Source organism: Dinoponera quadriceps, unplaced genomic scaffold, assembly GCF_001313825.1.
Source record: "Dinoponera quadriceps isolate SergipeBrazil2010 unplaced genomic scaffold, ASM131382v1 scaffold5230, whole genome shotgun sequence".
Lineage (NCBI taxonomy): Eukaryota > Metazoa > Arthropoda > Insecta > Hymenoptera > Formicidae > Dinoponera > Dinoponera quadriceps.
In genome coordinates, this window is record NW_014559346.1 from 483,931 (window position 1) to 504,509 (window position 20,579).

Below are 20,579 nucleotides of genomic sequence, written 5' to 3' on the forward strand. Positions count from 1 at the left end.
CGAAACGAGGCGAGCAAGCATGAAATTCGCCGAGCATTTGAGCGCTCACATTACGCCGGAATGGAGAAAGCAGTACATCAACTACGAGGTGCAGTCTCGAGATGGGACAATTCCGTATACAATATTTTGTATATTTTCTATTTACGTGTTTCGTACGTATTTTGCATCTATGTCTTATGTATATTTTACATATATGTCATATATATATGTATACTGCATCTACGAATATTTATAAAACACACACACACACATGTACATATATACATACACAGAATTTTTATATGTATATTATTTATACTGTCTGTAGGAACTATTCGTTTCTTTTCTATTCGGTAAAATTGATCATTTTCGATTACTCTGTCACAGGAAATGAAAGCTCTGTTGTACGTTGCTGTGGAGCAAGCTCCGTCGGCAGACGTGAGCGAAACGCACGTACTGGAAAGTTACTTCAGCAAATTCGACGAGAAGTTTTTCCAATATTGCGACAAGGAACTCACCAAGATAAACACCTTCTATTCCGGTAAGATTATCCTTTGATGGAGGTATTTTGCTGAGATGCTCTCTCTCTCTCTCTCTCTCTCGATTGGTCCTGTTTCATTGATACACACGCGGTTTTAATTCAGTAAATTTCGTGATATCTAACATTTCATAAGTTCTTTTATCGCTTTTCAGAATTACACTTTAATTTTCATTGTATTTCGCAGCGTTACGTTGAATTTTATGATGACAATTATTTATCTCGAAATATTTTTTATTATATGTTTCAGTAGTTTATCAATGACTTTCATCTCACCGTCCGTCAGATTCGTAGTATATCTTCAAAATAAGGAAAATTAAGGGAAAGCTATAAATGAAATTTAACTGAAAACTCTATCGGGAGAGATAATACAGTAGAGAAACTACTAGTAGAGGATAAGAGATTTTAATAGATGCTGAGGCGAGTAAAAGTAAATGATATCATGTATTTTCAGAGAAGCTGGCAGAAGCGACACGCAGATTTGCCACTCTCAACAGCGAGCTGAGCGAGATCTTGTCGGTTTCCGAGGACGCTAAGACCGGCGATGATCACAAGGCGTCACGCTATCGCAGTCACATCCTGCACAAAAAGCCGGTGTCGGCGGGCAAACTGCAGAAGTTGAAGTGGGCGTTCTCCGAGTTCTACCTTTCCTTGATTCTCCTGCAGAATTATCAGGATCTGAATTTCACCGGATTCCGGAAAATCCTGAAGAAGCACGACAAAGTACGTAGCGAGCGTTAGTAAATGCAACGAATTCAATTGGCATTGTAAACATGCGATCGAAGAGCTTGAATAGAAAAATTTGTAAGAATAATTGAAAAGCAGGATTTTCAGCATGACATTTCCATAGCAGGGATACACGAGGCAATGACATTTTGCAGCTTCTGAATGTGGACATCGGGGCGAAATGGCGGGCGGAGCACGTCGACACGGCGATCTTTCACACTCGCACGGACATAGACAGGCTGATCACGGAAACCGAGACTCTGTTCACGCGGGATCTGGAACAGGGTGACCGTCAACGGGCGATGAAACGGCTGAGGGTGCCGCCGCTCGGCGAACACCTCTCGCCGTGGATCACTTTCAAAGTCGGCCTCTTCTCCGGCGCGTTCATCATACTTTTTATAGCTGTGGTGATATCCGGTGAGCGGAGCACACATATTCTCTCCTCTCTGCGACGTGGAATAGTACCTTATACCGGGTGTCCCCCGTAATATCAGAATAATCGCACGTGGAGTGCGGGGGATTCTCGATAACGAATGGCTCGGCTTCTCGGTTCAGCCAAATTCTGCTCAAATGACAGTTTCTTAATAAGAACTATTTAGAATAACGATCGAATTAAAGGTTAAATTAATTTTAATTTTTTATCCGATAATAACTAATTATTCCGAGGACACACCACCTGTGTACTACTTTGTGCGCGCACTGTATTGATGAAACGTCGTCGTTGCAGCCGTGCGATACAAAAACAACATCAACTGGAGGGTGCTCTGTCGGATTTATCGCGGGCCACTCCTCATGATCGAATTCCTCTTTCTCATGGGAGTCAACGTTTACGGCTGGAGGTCCTCCGGCGTGAATCACGTGCTGATATTCGAGCTTGACCCGCGTAATCATTTGTCGGAGCAGGTATCAAATTCACGTTCTATGGATCGTGGTCTATAAGTAAAACATGGATCACGCATGTGTACTTGCACTTTCAGCATATTATCGAGGTGGCGGCTATACTCGGCCTGGTCTGGTCCATGTCTATTCTGGGCTTTCTCTTCAGCGACACGCTGCGCATACCGCCATTTGTCCAACCGGTAATACAAAGCGTGTCCCAAGCACGATCGGCGCTCAAACTTGCGACATTGATTTATTTATTGATTTTTCCCAACGCGGAGGATACACCTTCTTCCTGCCTCCGTAGAAATCTGTTCCAAGGAGCGCAGGATCGATGGGTTATGAAAAAACGAAAACGAGCTCTTCGCCTCGAGAAGGTCTCACTCCAGCCTTTCGCAGGTGCTGTTTTACGCGCTGCTGGCCTTGTTCCTGTTCAATCCCACGAAGACGCTGCGGCACGAGGCCAGGTTCTGGACGCTGCGTGTCCTGGGTCGCGTCTTCTGCGCGCCCTTCTTCTACGTGAACTTCGCGGACTTCTGGCTCGCCGATCAGCTCAACTCCCTTCACACGGTCTTCCTGGACTTTCAGTACTTCGTCTGCTTCTACATACAGAATTCTTCGTGGACCGATGTCACAGGTAAGCGTGGTTTGCTCGTTATCCGTCACCTTGGCCCGACATATGCCTGCAGCTGGTATATATATTCGTACTTTCGCTTCTTCCGTTCGAGCAGACGCGGAGACCTGCATAATGCGTGAAGTATCGTTGAGACCGGTCGTCGCGTGTTTGCCGGCGTGGTTCCGGTTCGCCCAGTGCCTCAGGCGTTATCGGGACACCAAGGAGGGCTTCCCGCACCTGGTGAACGCGGTGAAGTACGCGACAAGCTTCTTCGTGGTTATCTTCTCTTATCTGCACCTGAGGAACTCAAGTAACTTCCTCGCTCAGTCGTGTCGACAGTTGTTGGCTGTGTTCTCGGTTAACCCTTTCGCGGCCACTGCGATGCCCGTTCGTCGCGAAAAGGTTTAACGGACATTCACAGGGGGGTCCACTCGAGGGAGGTTTCACTCGAGAGAGCTCCTACTGTATTCTGTTTTTTATATATAATCGTGTACATATGTATATATATATACATAATTTTATCGTGTGTATATATATATATAATTTTATGTGAGATACATATTTTACAAAACAGACTACTACGCACTGTCCACGGATAATCCGTACTTCTACCTGTGGCTGACGGTCAGTGTGGTGAGTTCTTGCTTCACGTACACGTGGGACGTGAAGCTGGACTGGGGCCTGTTCGACAGTAGAGCCGGTGAGAACAAGTTTCTCAGGGAAGAGATCGTTTATTCGTCGCCCGTGAGTTCTCTCTTCTCTAACAGACTCGCGTTGAAGAAAAAAACAAAATCAGACACGCACATAATACACATTTATCGTTCGTTCAACCCGTCGACAATACATTTTTCTCCGCTTTGCAGTATTATTATTACTTTGCGATAGTCGAAGATTTTATCTTGCGATTCGGATGGGCGTTTTCCCTGTCTCTGACGGAAATAGGATACGTTCACGCGGACCTTATGGTCTCTATAGTCGCCCCGTTGGAGGTCTTCAGGTGAATGCACGCTTCGATTCGATAAATTCGTGTGCACGTGTGGAATGTGCCGGAATCGATATCGATGTGGCGAATGCTGTTTGTCAAAATGTCGCGGAATTTTTACGCAATCAGGCTCGGCGAATGCAGACTGTCGATTTTCGTTGTTGTTGCTGTTGTTGTTGTGCTCTTTTCGCAAGATATCAATACTTTGGATGATGATTTGTGCACGCACAAAATCGGATTAAATTAATCGACGAATAGTAGAAATCGCCGGCGCTAATTTCCCGTAACTCATTGTTCAACAATGATCGAAATGTTAATAATAATAACTTCTATCCGCGTTGGCAAGATAGAGTGAGTAGTATTTGAGGCCGATGGCAATTTTAAATCGTCGATTCAATTAATCGGAGTTTGACGAACCTGTTGCTCTCGTTTCCAGCAACGTCGATTAAACCCTAAGCTGAGTTGAAATTCTCTTTCAAGATTTCAAATCAGATTAAAGCTTAATCAGTGTTGGCTGAAACGGACAGTTGTAGATTAGATTAATCAGAGTTCGGTGATCTTTACGGCCAACTCCAGTTAACTTAACCGACTGATTAAATTAACGAAGATTGACCAATCGCATTAGCCAATTGGCTAAACCGATCAGTGCAATTGGTCGGTTCCGTTGAGTTAATCAGTCAGTCGAGTTAACCGGACTTGGTGCAAGTGGAGCCTTCGAGCTCGTGTTTTGCACGCAATATCCCTCGCACCGTTGAAATTACTCCCAGTGTTCTGATCTCGACCGCATTCTGTACATAATAATGGAGTGGATGATCGTCGAAAGTCGAAGGTGACTTCCCAGGTAGAATGAATTTTTTCAAGGATCTCTCGAAGACGTCTGAGGGATATCTAAAAACAGTAGAACGCCTTTTAGATGCCTTTAAGACATCTCTTAGTCCACATCTCTTAATCTACAATAGATGCTTTAAGCCCTGAGCCTTAAGAAATTGACCGATCACAAGCGAGTTATAGAAGAATGATCGATTGTGATTGGTCAATTTCTTAAGTCTAAACTTAAATCGTAGCCTATCGTAGACCGGGACTAAAGGCAACACGCGGTGTTCGAGTGAAGAGGCAGTTGGTGATTTCACTGGTTGTTCGTTTCCCTCTCCTTCGTCGCAGGCGTTTCGTGTGGAACTTCTTCCGCTTGGAGAACGAGCACCTGAACAACTGCGGCAAATTCAGGGCGGTGCGGGACATCTCGGTCGCGCCGGCCGACTGCTCGGACCAGACGCAGATCCTGCGGATGATGGACTCCGTCGATGGTGTGATCAATCGCCGGAAGAAGCAGAAAGTCGAGGAGAAGCGCAAGCCGATCCGGCTGCTGCTGATGGGCGAGTCGCTGATGGACGATAGTTAAGCAAAAAAAGAAAAAAAGAAAATCGATCACCTAGTGATCCCCCGACTCCGACCTCCGAAAGTCATCCAGCTGACCCAACTGAAATCAGGAGGGAATTGCGCGAGGATTTCAGCATGTCATCGGGATGTATCAGCTGTTGCGTTCAATGTTGCTGTACGCGAGACGTTATAATTTCAGCGTCTTATAGCCTCTCGATGTGATTAAAGATTACGATCGTCTGTAAGTGTAACGAATCGATGTAATTATTCGCCAGGGTTGCGATGGTACGTGCAAATCAAAAGAAAGACTGCGTCACGAATGTTCGGGAACTGATGTACTCACAGATTCTAAATAAAATGTTTATGATATCAGGTTGAGAAGATGATTTCGGTTTAAGCTGAACTTATCGTCGGAGGGACACGCGGGAATAGTCTCACCTGGGGTCGTTTCATACCCCAGCGGTCGGAAAATGAGACTCACGTCGCGGTGGATTTCTTTTACTGTACGGGACCCGGTGTGTACCTTTCATTTGGACATTTAGAGATCTAATCTAAGTAACAAGAAGTTGACTCTGTGACTCGTATTATTCGCAATATAAGCCTGTAGAAACACATCGACGACATAAAGTCTGCCATTTCCCGACCGTTTTTTCCCGGGCACGCATCGCAGATCCGTCAGTCAGTATCACACTGGAAAAAGGATTCGGTAACAGCTACCAAAATTTGCTGAATATTTGCCGACCAAATGTCCGATTACTGCAACCAAATTATAGTCCCGTGTACTAAATATACGGAATTATAATACTGTTATATATACAGCATATGGAACTAAAAATCACCTGGTCGCCGATAATACAGATGTCTGGCCTGCAAATATTCAATCAAATTTTAGTACTTGATACCAAAATCCTTTTTTTTTTCAGTGTCCACCAGCGACCACCGGCGGGGCATCGAGAGGTGAACGTCCTCGGGCGCGCCAAGTCGGGACCGACCTGGTAACCGGAATAAATTCTCACGTGTCGATACGGGCGTGGGGTGGAGGTGGCACGTGGCGTTGTTGCTTAATAACGACGCGCTTAATAGTGCGTTCTCTCGTGCTAATCGCCGGCTGACGCGTGACGGCAGGAGCGGGAGGAAAAGACCGCCGACGACAACGGAGGAGGAGGAGGAGGAAGCGAAGGAAGAGGTGGAGGACGGTCGGCTCGAGGAACGAGACGCGGAGTAACGCGGAGCCGCCGGTGGAAGGGCGACTCGCGCGCTGCTGGGCTCCCCGGTTTATTGATTGAACGGCAAGTCGCGCGCACGCCGAGCGCGCAAACTCGTCGTCGTCCGCCCCTGAATGAAGTGACGTGCTCTCTCTCTCTCTCTCTCTCTCTCTCTGACTCACATATAGATATGCGAAAAGAACGGCGATAAGGTCGGTGCGCGAAGACATCTTCAGCAGCGGCCGAGCAGCAGCAGCAGCAGCAACGACGACGAGGAGGACGACGAGGAGGACGAGAGGATGCTCTCTCATCGGGGCTGCGCTTGGCTGATGCTGATGCCGCTCCTGTTGAGCCTCTCCACCGGCGAGCTCGGCTTCTACCGGGGTGAGTAGCCGCGCTGCAGCTTGTGCGCTGCGGAGTACTCCGGCAACAACGTCCGCAGGTGGGAACGACGTCGTAAGCGGATACACTGGGTGGACCCTTCCGGGATCTTTCGGTGTCCCGATCTCAGGGTCGACGAACGCTCAGGGTCCACTCCAACGTCACCTTGCGTCCAAACACCCCACGAAGACGTCTTCTACGTTACGTCCACGTCGAATCCACGTAAGGAAGTCGACGTCCGCGTCTATTCCGCGTCGATTCCGCGCGGATCCCACGGATGTCCTCGTAGGGAAGGGATGTCTCCTGGTGCGAATCCCGGCCGGTTTCCGGTATCCCGGTCGGTTCGAGGATGGGGAGAAAAATGTGAAAATCGCGCGACGGTGGAGAGAGTCGCTTCCACGTTGGACGATTTTTCGGATGGAATTCGGCCTTTTTCGGTGATGCGGTGTAAAGAGTGGGAAAGAGAAACCGCAGGAGAGAAACGTGCGTGTTGTCGGGCAGACGATAACCAACGCATCGTTATATCGTCGCGTTTGTTGTTGGTTTGTTTCTTCCTCAGTTCCGTTGTGAACCGAACGTATCGTCCGAAGTGGAAGTCCAGCGGTGTCGAGAGGTTCCCAGGTGGAACGAATTTCTCAAAGATCTCCCAAAGACTGAGCAGAAAAGTCCTATACCGTTTTGCAAATAACACGCAAAATTTCGAGTTACCGGTGATTGAAAATGGCCGCATATGGAAGCTTCTTTAATTAATAATTCAGCAATTTGCGTGTTATGTGCAAAAGTGAGAGACTTTTCCGTTCCGGATAGTCTAGTCTACAAGTATACGGCAACTATTGTACTTAACGATAAGTTCAAGGTTCAAAGGTCAAAGTTCAGTATACTGATGTCTGTCGTTAGGTATAACAATTGTCATATACTTGTAGATCAGGCCACTCGGAACGAGAAAGTTCTTCACCATTTTGCAAATAACACGCGCACTGTCGAGTTATTAATTAAAGAAGCCTCCACAAATATGACCATTTTCAATCATTGATAACTCGAAATCCTGCGTGTTTATTTGCAAAACGATATAGGACTTTTCCGCTCAGTTTCACCCGTTCTACTTGCACACCACGGGAAACCGAGATTAGTTTCGGACACCCTGCATAAGGTGAAAAATAATTACGTAATTAGCGTCGAAAGTTTCACGGAAAATTGCCGGAGAAATGGCGAGAAAGGTAACTCGGGACGAACTCCTGCATACTTCCTCCAGGAGGAATTGCTTTCCGCCTTTAGGGCGCATCGGATAATTGGAATTTTAAAGGTCAGGAGAAAGTTCGAGGGTGGAGGGTAAACTTGCCGGGTTGTTCCCCGAGATTTAGTTGAGAAAATTGTCGGTGGTGTGAAAAATCAATCGATCTTCGCCAGGGCGTGATAATGTCTTTTTTTTTCAGGAGAGTCGAATCGCGCGCGTCGTCGGCGAGCGGTTTCGAGCGGACGCGTGTGGGTGATTATGCGGTGTTTATTGCGGAGAACACGGCGCATATCTCCCGCCCGCAGGAAGTTTATTTGCAGGCGAACGAAATGCCGGCAGGAAATGATAATAACAGTTTCAGGCCGGCGATGTCCAACCGCGCGATTCGACGCGGCCGCTTAATTCGCGACGTCGCGCTTCAGTTATGCAACAAGTTCAGCGCTGACGCGACTTGCAGAGCGCAGCGACGTTGCGAACTTCCGTCCGGAGATCATTTCGCCTAATTTCGGCGAATGCAAAATTCGCGAGAAAAGCGCGAATCGCGAGCTGCGAATCTTATCCCGGTGCGACGGTTGCAGAATCAGCGAGATTCGTCGGCAAAATTCGCGGTACCATATTTATTCTCGGAGGCTGAGACGAATCGAGCGACGTATAACACTGTGACCTTCACGTGACCTTGAATACGAGAAATTCGTGAAAAAGTCGGGCGATCGATGCGACGTTTCTGGAATCACTAGGAGTACCGGAGGGTAACACATCCTCGGATGGAGTCTTCCCGAATGTTGCGACGGAAATGTGTCGAACGTCAACGGACGTCACTTTGAACACTCGTTGTTGAAGTAAACTTCCCTTCGTCGATCATCCCGTCGTTACTTCACTATTCGCATCGATCGCTCGACTTTTAACGAATCCCTCGCATTCAAGGTGAGGTAGAGCGGAGCAACGGCCATGAGTTTTCGCCGTACATTATAAACACCCTGAACACGCAATAATCGAGGTCGCGTTACGCGTTAGATGCGCTGCCGGAGACGTCGGAGGACCTCGCGCTCGCCAAGTACCTGGCCCGTTACCTGAAGGCCCAGCGCCTTCAGCACCTTCAGTACCTGCTGCCGTCGCACCTGCCGGCGTCGTCGTTCCGCTCGATGCACAAGAAGCACAACGGAGTCAGCCAGATGGAGGAGGCGGACCAGCAGCGGCGGCAGAAGCAGCACGAGCTGCTGGAGGTGCTGAAGAAGAGCACCCTCGACAGTCTGCGCAGCAGGGAGAGGCAGAAGCTGAGAACCTGGCCCCATCGGCATTACCATCACCAGTACAACCCGATCGACGAGATCATATCGTCCGGGGGGGAGGATCACTTCGTGAATTACTACGGCGTGAAGGTCGGCTATCCGGAGATGAAGCCGTCGGCGAGCGAAGACGACGGTCAGGTTTACGGGGACGTTCTCGGCCAGTACGGACGGGTCTTCGCGGACGGTGAGGAGGAGCCGATACTGAACTTCCGCGGCAAGTGGATGGAGGGCGACCACGCGATCGTGCTGCACGAGGGTGGCGGCGGGGGTCACCGGAGCACCGGGGCACCGGCGCAGCCGGCGATCGACGAGGCGATGGTGACGTACCGGTTCGACAAGCCGAATCTCGACGACAGGCATCCGTTCGCCGTGAGGCCGAACGATCCCAGATACTACAGCGACGCGCCCTTCTCGTTGGGTGAGTCAGTCAGCGGCTGCTGTCTCCGAAACTTACTCATTAATACTATTATTAGTCGTTAATACTACACTGTCGATCATTTCATTGGTTTTTAATTCGTTAATATTATAGTAATTTACTCTAGTGTCAGTTGTTATATTATAGTGTAACTTATAGTACAGTTCGCTCGGGAAATAGTTTTTCTCGGCTATTTTGAAAATGAAAATGGGACATTGTTGTCCCCGGAAAGCGACTGGATTTCTCTCTCAGCGCGCACCTCCGGGGCGTCGAATCGCCGGAATTCGAAAGTCCGGAGTTTCCTTCGGAGCTTCGAGAAATCAAGTAGATGCGAGTTGACTCGCTCCCTCCCCGTCGTCACCCTCGTTAGAGTCCCGGACGGGGCACCAGCGTCGTCGGGTTGCGCAAACGTCTCCGACGAGCCCTTTTCTCGCTTATTTTTAGCCGCCGGTTTTTAACGATAATAGCCTGACCCCCACAGGTGCTTTTCAATAGCCGTCCTTATCCTTCCTTTCTTCGCTTCTCGGGGAGCATGAATGGCAAGCACGTTGAAGCTTCCCTCGTTGAAACTTTGTAGACGAGTCGTACGGGCGAGACGGAGCGCCCGACCCGAACGAGGAAGAAGCGTTGGACGAGGACGAGGAGGGGCGAGTGTCGACGAAACACGAGGACAACGTGCGGGAACCGAGCCGGCAGACGTCGAAGGACTTGTTGATCGCGGTCGACACGTTGAAGGAGCAGGAAAGCTCCGCGGCGCGTCATCCGTTGATGACGCCGGTGAATCAAGACTTGAACAGCGACATTTATTTCATCGGTGAGCGTCACTTATCGGGGCGAGATTACGATTATCAGGCGGGGCGTTGCTACCAGGGACGTCGTCAATTTTATTGCCCGGGAATGATCACCTTATCGTGTTTTTTCTTTGTTTTCCTTTTAACGTAAACGATCACCCGGACTCATTTGGAGCCCCCAATTAAAAACCGCTATTATCGACAAAATATAGCGTATCATCGATTGCTCTATGATTTATTATTATCCCGGCGTATTGTAAATATAGATTTACTCGCTATTTTTTGAAAAAAAAAAAAACTAGGGGAAACAAAAGTCCACCGCGACGTTTCATTTTTTTTCTGACCGCTGGGGGGTAGCGTGAGATGACCCCCGGGTTAAACGGAGCGGTGCGATCAAACGGAAGGTGAATTTGTACGCGTTTTCAGCCGTCGTCGCCGGCTGCAGCGCAGCAGCGATGTTCGCTCTGGTATTGATCAGCCTGACGTGGTGCAGGTAATGTCAATTACATTACAGCCCGCTGCTCGCGTTTTTTACTTCTCCATGATTTGCCCCCCTCACTTTCCTCCCGCAGGCTGCAACGCGGCGCGAAAGCCGCGGCGGACATCGAGTACCCCGCATACGGCGTGACCGGGCCGAACAAGGACGTGTCGCCGTCCGGCGACCAGAGGCTCGCCCAGTCCGCTCAGATGTACCACTTCCAGCACCAGAAGCAACAAATCATCGCTATGGAGAAGTGAGTCCACCGGGGTGTCCCCCGAGTTTCCCGTCATTTTGTATTGAAGTAAAGCGGCATTCGAGCGAGCTTTCGAGCCGATCGTACGCGTGTTCAAAGTCCCGACTATGAATTACTTAACGCTAAGTCTAATCACTATTTCCTTGCAGTCGCACTTCTGCAACGAGGGATCCGGGCTCGCTTTCGGAAGCGGAGAGCGACGAGGAGAACGAGGAGGGCGACTACACCGTTTACGAGTGTCCGGGACTTGCTTCGGTGAGTGAGTCTCCATTTTACGGTAAACAACCACCGATTCACAACGGTCACTTAGAATCCCGGTATCTCTTGGGTCTTAATTGTCGTTAATTGTCGGATTATTTCGAAGATTAACAGGTCACTCGTTTCTTCGTGAATAAACGTCGAAATCGCGCTTGAAAGGCACCGAACCTTTTTTACTTTTTTTTTTTTTCTTTCGTAGACTCATTAACTTTTATTACATCTAATAGTTTTCCGATCTTACGCGCGTGATGTAATATTATTCGATCTGTACGATAATTCTCCCTGACGAAGACGGGCGAGATGGAGGTGAAGAACCCGATGTTCCACGACGACCCGACACCGGCGACGCCGGCGCACAGCAACAACAAAGAAGAGGACCACATATAGTTTCAGTAAAGTAGAAAGAAAAACAAAAATTATATATATATATACCGTCGCGCGCGATTTGGAGGTATCTTCCCTGGTGCTTAGTTCACTGTTAATGTACCATATCGGAAATGTTTACCTATATATATATATATATTGAGTGTATACAACTTTAATACTTATATATATATGGCGCGAGGAGGAGCGCGGACGCGCGATCAGTCCGATCTCTCTTGGCCGCCGAGAACGACCGATGTCGCTTTCTTTCGTTCTTCTTTCGCTGGGTAATCAGGAAGGAACGGTGGTAAGCAAAACGAATTTGGAACGTACTGAAATAGGGGGGGGGGAGGGGGAGGAGGCATAACGCGATCAACCATCACGATCGATTGGCCGAAAGTCACCGCCAGCAACGGGCTTTCGCATCAACTGATTACGAGATGAGTCGAAGTGATGATACGGAGTGTAAAAAGAAATTTAAGATAAGCGAGATCATCGAGATCACGTAAGCCAACGTGGTGAGACTTTGCTGACGATATATCGTCGTCGTGATATGAAAACAGCAAATGTTAACGATGAATGCGCGTACATCGATGACTGAAAGTGGATACGTGTGGAGAAAAGCGAAGCCTGTTTACCCTGGATGGAAATTCAACTGAAATTCTCTCTCCCGATCAATCCCGTTTCGTTACCATTCCGTCGGTGTTTTCACGCGGTTTTCAGTTAAATTCAGTCAAATTTTGGCGGTACACTTCAACTTTCCTTGTATTCGAGTATTGGTATACTATGAACTTGATGAAAGTTACTGAAAAATTATCGAAGTATATATATTAAAAAATATTCGCAAGTAAATTGTTATTTTCATGCGCAAGATAAAGGAAAATTGACGGACCAGACGTGGGATACAATTTTTCGTGTTGATCGGTGTAATTTCTATCTTGTCTTTCCTTTTGCGACATCGGCACCGGTTCTTCTGGCGCCGAAAATGTTCAGACCGTCGATCGAGGTTTCGCGTAGGAAAGAGGATCGGGAAGGAGGGAGGATAGGAGGGAAGAAGGAAGGAGAGATCCGGAGGAAGAGAATCGGAGTTGATGAATCGACGACGAGGGAAATTGCGTCTGTCTGAGAACACCCGTTTTCTAACGTCGCGACGTACATACTATATATAGTTTGTACTTTCATAGCAGGAGCAGGTGTGCCGCACAATCGTCGTCATTATTTTTCTATCGGCTCGTCATCTGGGCCGCGCGCACCAGATGCCCTGTAAGCGCGTAATGTTATTTAATATCAAGTAATGTTACTAGGATATTCTCAAAATATTAGACGTAATATTCTAATAATATTCTAGTAATATTATCTAATATTAAGTAATATTTATGGAATATTAACGGATGGTTATATGTCCACTTTTTAATAATATTTGAAAAACAATATTATTTGATATTATTGTGACATATATTTTTCAAATATTCAACTCTCATGTATATATATAATATATAAAATTGTAATTTTTACTTCAAATATATTGCAATACCAATTGTTTTATCATACAAATAAGGTCGAAATAGTTTTGTGTAAAAGTACGTTTTATACTAAAAAAAATTATACATATATATATATATTTTTTTTTCCTATATTATTATTCTTTTTTTAATATTTTAAGAATTTTTATAATATGCCAGGAATATTGTGTGAAGTGGACATGCAACATCGATAAAATATTCCTGTAATGTTAAAAAAATATTACATAACATTCTTAGAATATTACAGTAATATTATTTAATGATTTAATGATTTAATTTAGGAATATTATTAATATTGAATAATATTCATACAATATTCTAGGAATATTACGCGCTTACATCCGGGCACGCGCGCACATCCGGACGGCGGTATACCAGAATCCATTTGTCCGTTGACTGTACTCCTTTGAAAGTAAAAAAAAAAGAAACAAGAAACTGTACGACTTACTTGGAACGGTTTACACACCTCGCTGTTTCGACTGTTTATATTATTATTATCGATCGGACATATATATATATATCCCGCCCATATATATATATATATATGGGCGGGAAAAAAGTTGTGCAGTATTATTATATAATTATATAATTATGCGTCACGCAAGAGAAAGGGGGAGAGAGATTTAATTTATTACATTCCTCTTAGTACGTATGTAAAGGCGTAAGTGATAGGCGACGTTTCGCGGAAACATTCGGACACATTCGTTTTATACGCGAGGAACGAAAGCGACGACGATGATGATGACGATAGATCTGCTCGGATGATTTCTACTTAACGCGATCGCCGATGTCTCCTCATGGAATTGCGAGGTATTATTAGTCGTAACGCCGGAACACAGGTGAAAAAAAAAGAAGCGTAATTCAATTTGACTTTGCGTTCGCACATTTACATCCTATAGTTCGCCTTATTAATTCCAGGGAGATAAATCCAACGGCGAGCGTCAACGACGAGTTCCTTGCGAAAACCGTTTCAACCGCGCGATAATATTTTACCTTCTCTCTCATTGTGGAAAGAAAAATAGTCGAGTAATGATATAAATATCTCTCGATCTTCCGGAGGAAGCGATCCGTCTGCGTCTTTTCGTATTATCCGACACGGTTCTACTTCTTTCGCGACACCCTGTAAACGCGTGACATAATATTTATGGAATATTAATAGATGGTTATATGCCCACTCCTGATAATATTTAAGAAAACAATATTATTTAATGTCATTGTAATATTATATATTTTTTGAATATTCAACTCTACGTGCATATGTATATATATTTTTTTATTTATATATATTTTTCTATATTATTATTTTATTTCTTTTTTAATATTCTAAGAACATTTTTATAATATGCCAAGTGTATTACGAGAATATTATTTTAATATTGAATAATATTCAAATAATATTCTAAGAACATTACGCGTTTATAGGGTATACGCTGACGAACGATGATACTTTCTATCCGTGTTAAGACATTCGTTCAAACGTGTAAACGAGCTGTTGTGTCAGATGTTCTTTTCTCGTTCGAATCAATTGTTGTGTTTTGCCGCGAGATCTGTCCCACTTTTTTAACGAAATAAGAAAGTCAATAGCGTGAGCTGTGCAAGCATACAAATTCAGTTGTATGTTTCCTCGCACTAACATGTACGATACTTTTAGAGGTACGATATTTCTTTATAAACAAAAATCTCACATATGCTTGCTGCGTGGAAACTGTTCTCCCGGCAGTTCCAATTTACATACATATACACGTGCATATAAACACACGTACACACATACACATACACACACACACACATTAACACATATACGTGTAGTATTCGTTGGCTTAAAAGGACAATATTTTATTTTTCTATGATAATCGTCATTGTTAGCTGTATGAAGAAAGGATTTATGAATCGCTGTAATCCTAAGTCAAATGCAGAGCTACTATTTATTTTTAGTAAAATATCAGATGTCTATATTTAACGCAAAACGAATAGGAGGTGTGTGTATACTCTGTCTTGCGTTATAGCTGTTACGAGTCCTTCTATTTCGCCATTTATGCTGGACAATATAAGTATATGTGGTGTGAGATCTCATCATATAAACGATTTCTTCCTTTTCCCACCGCTAATATATTTATCGGACAAATGAAATATGTACCTTAGCAGATGAGTGTGACGATATGTTAAAGCATGAATCTATGTTTTTCATCTACTTATACTAATACTATGACATATATATATATATATACATATATATGTATATATATATTGCGCCAGTACATTAAAATGCATAAGCAAAGAACACTATGAAAGGACAATTTGTGTACAAATAGACTATTGAGATAGCGATTTATAGCATGATTGTGCGTGTTGTATCTCTATCCCGGAAATAGGAAATCATTTATCTCAATTGCAATTAAATTTAATCCCAATATCACAATTAAAATTGTACTTTACCCTGCAAACACTCAAATCCGTCTCTACTTAAATTGTAAGCGAAAAATTATAAATATTTTTATTTCTATTTCACACTAATCAAAAACTAGCATAAAGTATAAATTACACACACAGATAATGTATTATGATTTTATTAAAATAAATTGTTTATTTAATAAAGTATCTTCCTTCATATATATATATATATATGTATGTATATATATATATATATGTATATGTATATATGTGTATATATATATATATATATAATTAAAAGGTGTTTTAAAAATACTTTTCTTTCTCTCTCGTTAATATATATTTATATATATATCAGGTAGAATAAATATAAAAATAAAAATCGCTCAGTAGAACGTTATTTTTTATCGTACTTGTTATAATTAGCCTCTCCCCCCCCCCTCTCTCTTTCATGTTTTATTTTCATTATACATATATACAGGGTGTCTGGTATGTTTCACACAATCATGTGAAGGTAGAACGGATTAAACTGAGCAAAGAAGTCTACCATTTTGCAAACCATTTTGCAAGCTATGCAAAATTTCGAGTTATTATTAATTGAAAACGGTCATATGTAGAGATCTCTTTAACCAATAACCGAGTGGCCTAATCTAATGCAAGTATGTGATAACTGTCTAACGGACAGGTTTCAAGGTTTGAAGTTCAATATATGTCTGTCGTTATTGTTTTGAAGTCGATTTAATGTCAATTCGATGCATATTTCTCGCTGGGAAGTAGTGTCAAAATTGCATTATCATTGACGACACGTGAAATTATACTGCATAAACAAAAAAAAATCGTACGTGTTAGGAATATGGAAAATGTCGGGAATAAGAAAAATGTTTTGCGCTTACATTCATCACAGATATAAAAATAAAGTATCGACTTCCTTTAATTGAGATATAAAATTTAAAAAATCACTCCGTCTATGCCGCGTCTTGAGTATCTAATAATATTACATATATATATATATATTTCTTATCGTCAGTATATAACGTTATTTTATACGTTTACGAAATTACATCCTTACCATAACGTTACAAACTACGATTTTTATTGCGTGTGCCGAAAATAAGTCTTTCACTCCCGACAAATCACATATACATATAAAAAAAGAAAAGGATTATTAATAAATACAAGAAAATGTATACAAAAACATCATTCTTCACTTCTCCGACTTGATTCTCTTGCCCAGCGGTATCACCTCGGTCTCTTGCAGATTTCTCCGGAACTTCTTGTAGAACTCGAGCACAGCGGTGTTGGCCCATACCTGCTGGCTGTCGAAGTCCAGGATGCGCAGGCTCTGCAAGCTCTGAGCCCGGGAGAGCGCGACGTACGACTGTCCGGCGTCGAACACCCTCGACAGGCACATTTCCACACAGTCCAGGGTCAAGCCCTGGCTCTTGTGGATGGAAAAGGCCCAGGCTAGCTTCAACGGCACCTGCTTCCGGTGCACGAGGACGCCCGAGCCGCTCCTCAAGCTCCACTTCTCCATCTTCGCCTCGTAGCGCGTCCCGGAGCGCAACTGAACGATCGGCACGTCGTTTCTGAAGTCGACCACGACACCACGAGCCCCGTTCACCAGTCCGCTGGTGATGTTGATATTCCTCAGCAGCATGACCTGAGCGCCCACTTTCAGCACCAATTTCCCGGGTATGCCCAGCTGCTGATCCAACACCTTCGTCATCGAATCGTCCGAATCCAAGGCCGTGTACACCCTGGCCTCACCCTTGAGCTCGCCCAGTTGAAACTCGTTGATCTCATCGGCTTCCCTGACGTGTGAGCACAGCCTGGTCGCCAGCACTCCGTTACCTTCGATCCTCTGTTTCGCCGTGCCCTTCAGGGTACCCACGATCTCGTCCGTCACCCGGCCGATCCTGATGCTGTTCAGTATCTTAACGAACGCCTCGTCCTTCTGCCTGTGAACCCGCCTCAGCTCGTAGTTGAAGTGAACGCACTTCTGCCACGCCTCACTCTGGAAGCAGAACTTCGCCCCCCCGGCTTCGGTGCTCTTCGACACGGGCGGCAACTGGAAGAAGTCGCCGCACAGGATCAGCTGTATCCCACCGAAGGGTCGTTCCGTACGACGCACGTGTCTCGCGATCGCCTCGATCTTGTCGAAGAAGTCGCCGTCCACCATGGAGACCTCGTCTATCACCAGGTGCTTCGTCTTCCGCCACACCGCGGTCGAGGCGGGGCGCGACGCCAGCTGGAGGCACCTCTCCATGGTGCCGGTGCCCAGGCCGATGCCGGCGAACTGGTGCAACGTGATGCCACCTATGTGGCAAGCCGCCACCCCGGTGCTCGCGGTGGCCGTCGTCACGTCCGGCGGCAACGCCGAGATTATCTTCCTCAGCAAGTAAGACTTGCCGGTGCCCGCGCTCCCGGTGAAGAACACGTTCCTCCCGTTGAGCACCGCGTTCAAGATCGCATTTTGCTCTTCGTTCAGGTCACCCATAGTGGGGTTCTCGTACAGTCTCTTCGCGGCGGGTACCTTGGCGGTGTCGCCGTTGCAGTGTTTCCTCTTCTTGACGGAGCCCGGTGACGGAGTGGTGGCTGTCTCACGTGACGCAAGCAAAGCTTTCTCTCTGGCTTTGTTGACCTCCGTGCTTGTGGCCGGACTGATGTCGCTGGTCGCATTGCCCGGTTGTACATTCAGCAATTTCTCCTTCAGGGGCTTCTTCAACGTGTCCTGACCCGTCAGCTTGACGAAAATCGTCTTCAGGAAGCTGATCAGCTGGGAGGAGGGCGCGTTCGACAGGAACAACGTGCAGTTCTCTTGTTCTCTGAATTTGATGGATGCCTTCCCCTCGGTCATGAATTTGTTGAACACCGACACACCTCTCAGGGACAGTCTCGTCCGAGTATTCGCCCTTTCCGCGCACACGTCGATGAATATGTCGCGCTTGCTGTCGCGCGTCAAACGCAGAGTGGCCGTCCGGTGTGTCACCTTCCGCAAAACGGATCCCTGAGCGTTCAGCCACTCCACCGTGGCGGAGCACGTCAGCGAACAGCCGTCCGAGTCCATGTCCTTTGAGAGACGGGGTGGTTACCTGGCGGGAGAATGTCTCGAGTTAGCATACTTTAAGGATGATATATACTTTTACCGTTAATTAATATATCACCTTGATACAATCACCGGGACGCTTCGAACTTCCGCCGGCGCTCGCACGCAACACGCGAGTCGAGCGAAGCTTAGCGTCCAGTCAGGGTCGCCACATGGCAGAAGCTGGATTTCCCCAGATCTCTCGTAAATCTTCCGGGCAAAATCATCGATATTTTTCCAAACATCGATACTCGTTCATCGAGGACGCGTCGTACGAGTTTGTCGGGTGTGCCGATTGGCTGTCGGCTAGAGAGTTTCTAGGGTCCCTGACACTTTCTCTAGATATAATATTGTCCTTAATGAGCGCTCGAGGGGAATATTTCTTGAATCTTCTTGTTGAATGACCGAGAAATATCGGTTCCTATTAGCCAGGATATCGCTTTTTTCCTTCTTCTTCTTGTTGAATGGCTGAGAAATATAAGTTCCTATTAGCCAGTTGGATACCGCTCTTCGCAACTGTTTGATACGCCATCTACGTACATTTTCTAAGACGGGGAACTATTTCGCTGGGCACTTTCTAATTCTGCCGATACAGTTTCCGTTTGAGCCTCAGTGGAGAGTCGGTGACTCGTCGATGCGTCCATACATTCCTGCAAACGCGTAATATTATTTAATATCAAGTAATATTCCAGGCATATTCTTAGAATATTCTTAGAATATTAGACGTAATATTCTAATAATATTCTAGTAATATTATTTAATATTAAGTAATATTTCTGAAATATCAATAGATAGTCCTAATATCAATAGATAGTCTACCCTAATAATATAAGAAAAATAACAATATAATTTAATGTTATATATTTTCTAAATAGTCAACTTTACGTATATACAGGATGTCCCGAAGTAACCTTACCAAAGCACCTAGGAGTGTAGAACATTGAGGTAAACATAAAAGTCCTGTATCGTCTTGCGACATTCGCAACAGTTAGCGAAAAATTAATTATTTTGTCTGAGTTAATGGACGCACGGGAAGAGGTGGGCCGGACATTGTATGAAGAAAATGACTTCTGAAAGTCTCTAAGTAAAAATGAGAGTATCAATTGATTTCTAAAGGCGGAATAATGCAGAGCAAGCAGCGAGCGGCAGGTATGACCACACGGCTGTGCGCCGAAAAGAAACGCGCCTCTTTCGCTATCAGCGATCTTCTTTTCTTTCGAAATTTGGGCTTTATTTAAAATTTGGGCTTGATTTGTACACTTAATATTTCTGTAAAGTTCAAAGAAGGATATTGAAAAATTGACGGACAAAAACGGGGATTTTGAATATAAAAGTACGCCGGCTTGAAATATCGTTGCTACGGCGCGCGAGGTCTTCATTTACTGTCCGGCTAAAAATCACTCGTTTGTAAGGTAAATTGCAACGTTATTTCTAAAAAAGAAAGAGTATCTTCAGGGCAACCAGACATTGCAATTTGTAATATTTAACAATTATTACGACTCTCGAAGTCGTGTGAGGAACGTCTTTCATCGGAAATTACGTTAACTTCATTGCTTAGAGCGAAAGACCGAAGAAAGCCCATTTACACACGCACACACGCGCACTAAGAAAGAAAAGATTTAAAAATAATATTTGTGAAATATAAAATTTATTTCGCAGAAATGAATGTTTACTCAAGTACAACGAAATGCGACTTTATTCCTAGCCAATAAAGCAGCTAATACAAAAAACTGAGGTGTGTTTCTCAAGAACGTATATTCCGTCACGGCGGTGAAATCTTTCTCTAAACAACAAATATGGAAGGAAAACTCGA

At 45.1% G+C, this 20,579-nt stretch overlaps 3 protein-coding genes across 6 annotated transcripts; 2 read left to right on the plus strand and 1 right to left on the minus strand.

Moving 5' to 3' along the window:
- Positions 1 to 4: 4 nt before the first annotated feature.
- On the plus strand, positions 5 to 5,469 carry LOC106750340 (xenotropic and polytropic retrovirus receptor 1 homolog). Of its 4 annotated transcripts, none has more exons than XM_014630641.1 (11): positions 5 to 88; positions 367 to 520; positions 972 to 1,240; positions 1,399 to 1,660; positions 1,971 to 2,146; positions 2,221 to 2,322; positions 2,522 to 2,759; positions 2,854 to 3,048; positions 3,313 to 3,482; positions 3,602 to 3,735; positions 4,882 to 5,469. In XM_014630641.1, the coding sequence occupies exons 1-11, from the start codon at positions 20 to 22 to the stop codon at positions 5,117 to 5,119; spliced, it is 2,007 nt and encodes a 668-aa protein (XP_014486127.1). In that variant the 5' UTR covers positions 5 to 19; the 3' UTR covers positions 5,120 to 5,469. The 4 variants fall into 4 exon arrangements, with proteins under 4 accessions (XP_014486127.1, XP_014486129.1, XP_014486130.1 ...); XM_014630643.1 differs by having other exon boundaries at positions 4,785 to 4,974; XM_014630642.1 differs by having other exon boundaries at positions 67 to 152.
- An 82-nt stretch (positions 5,470 to 5,551) lies between these two features.
- LOC106750342 lies at positions 5,552 to 13,156 on the plus strand. The gene is made up of 7 exons (XM_014630647.1): positions 5,552 to 6,686; positions 8,932 to 9,624; positions 10,199 to 10,435; positions 10,839 to 10,905; positions 10,985 to 11,146; positions 11,296 to 11,401; positions 11,696 to 13,156. Exons 1-7 carry the CDS (start codon positions 6,602 to 6,604, stop codon positions 11,789 to 11,791), a joined length of 1,446 nt encoding a protein of 481 aa, XP_014486133.1. The 5' UTR covers positions 5,552 to 6,601; the 3' UTR covers positions 11,792 to 13,156.
- Positions 13,157 to 16,118: 2,962 nt separating this feature from the next.
- Positions 16,119 to 19,010, minus strand: LOC106750311 (ATP-dependent DNA helicase PIF1). Its single transcript, XM_014630568.1, has 2 exons — positions 18,846 to 19,010; positions 16,119 to 18,773 (listed from the first exon to the last, which is right to left on the minus strand). The coding sequence occupies exon 2, from the start codon at positions 18,746 to 18,748 to the stop codon at positions 16,886 to 16,888; it is 1,863 nt and encodes a 620-aa protein (XP_014486054.1). The 5' UTR covers positions 18,749 to 18,773; positions 18,846 to 19,010; the 3' UTR covers positions 16,119 to 16,885.
- Positions 19,011 to 20,579: the final 1,569 nt, after the last annotated feature.

Excerpts from the sequence above, each read along its gene's own strand:
- LOC106750340 (XM_014630641.1), top strand. The coding sequence starts at position 20 with ATGAAATTCGCCGAGCATTTGAGCGCTCACATTACGCCGGAATGGAGA. Across the intron at positions 1,661-1,970 it reads TATAGCTGTGGTGATATCCG|CCGTGCGATACAAAAACAAC; the intron begins GTGAGCGGAGCA and ends TCGTCGTTGCAG. Across the intron at positions 2,323-2,521 it reads TACCGCCATTTGTCCAACCG|GTGCTGTTTTACGCGCTGCT; the intron begins GTAATACAAAGC and ends AGCCTTTCGCAG.
- LOC106750342 (XM_014630647.1), top strand. The coding sequence starts at position 6,602 with ATGCTCTCTCATCGGGGCTGCGCTTGGCTGATGCTGATGCCGCTCCTG. Across the intron at positions 10,906-10,984 it reads ATCAGCCTGACGTGGTGCAG|GCTGCAACGCGGCGCGAAAG; the intron begins GTAATGTCAATT and ends TTCCTCCCGCAG. Across the intron at positions 11,147-11,295 it reads CAAATCATCGCTATGGAGAA|TCGCACTTCTGCAACGAGGG; the intron begins GTGAGTCCACCG and ends ATTTCCTTGCAG.
- LOC106750311 (XM_014630568.1), bottom strand. The coding sequence starts at position 18,748 with ATGGACTCGGACGGCTGTTCGCTGACGTGCTCCGCCACGGTGGAGTGG.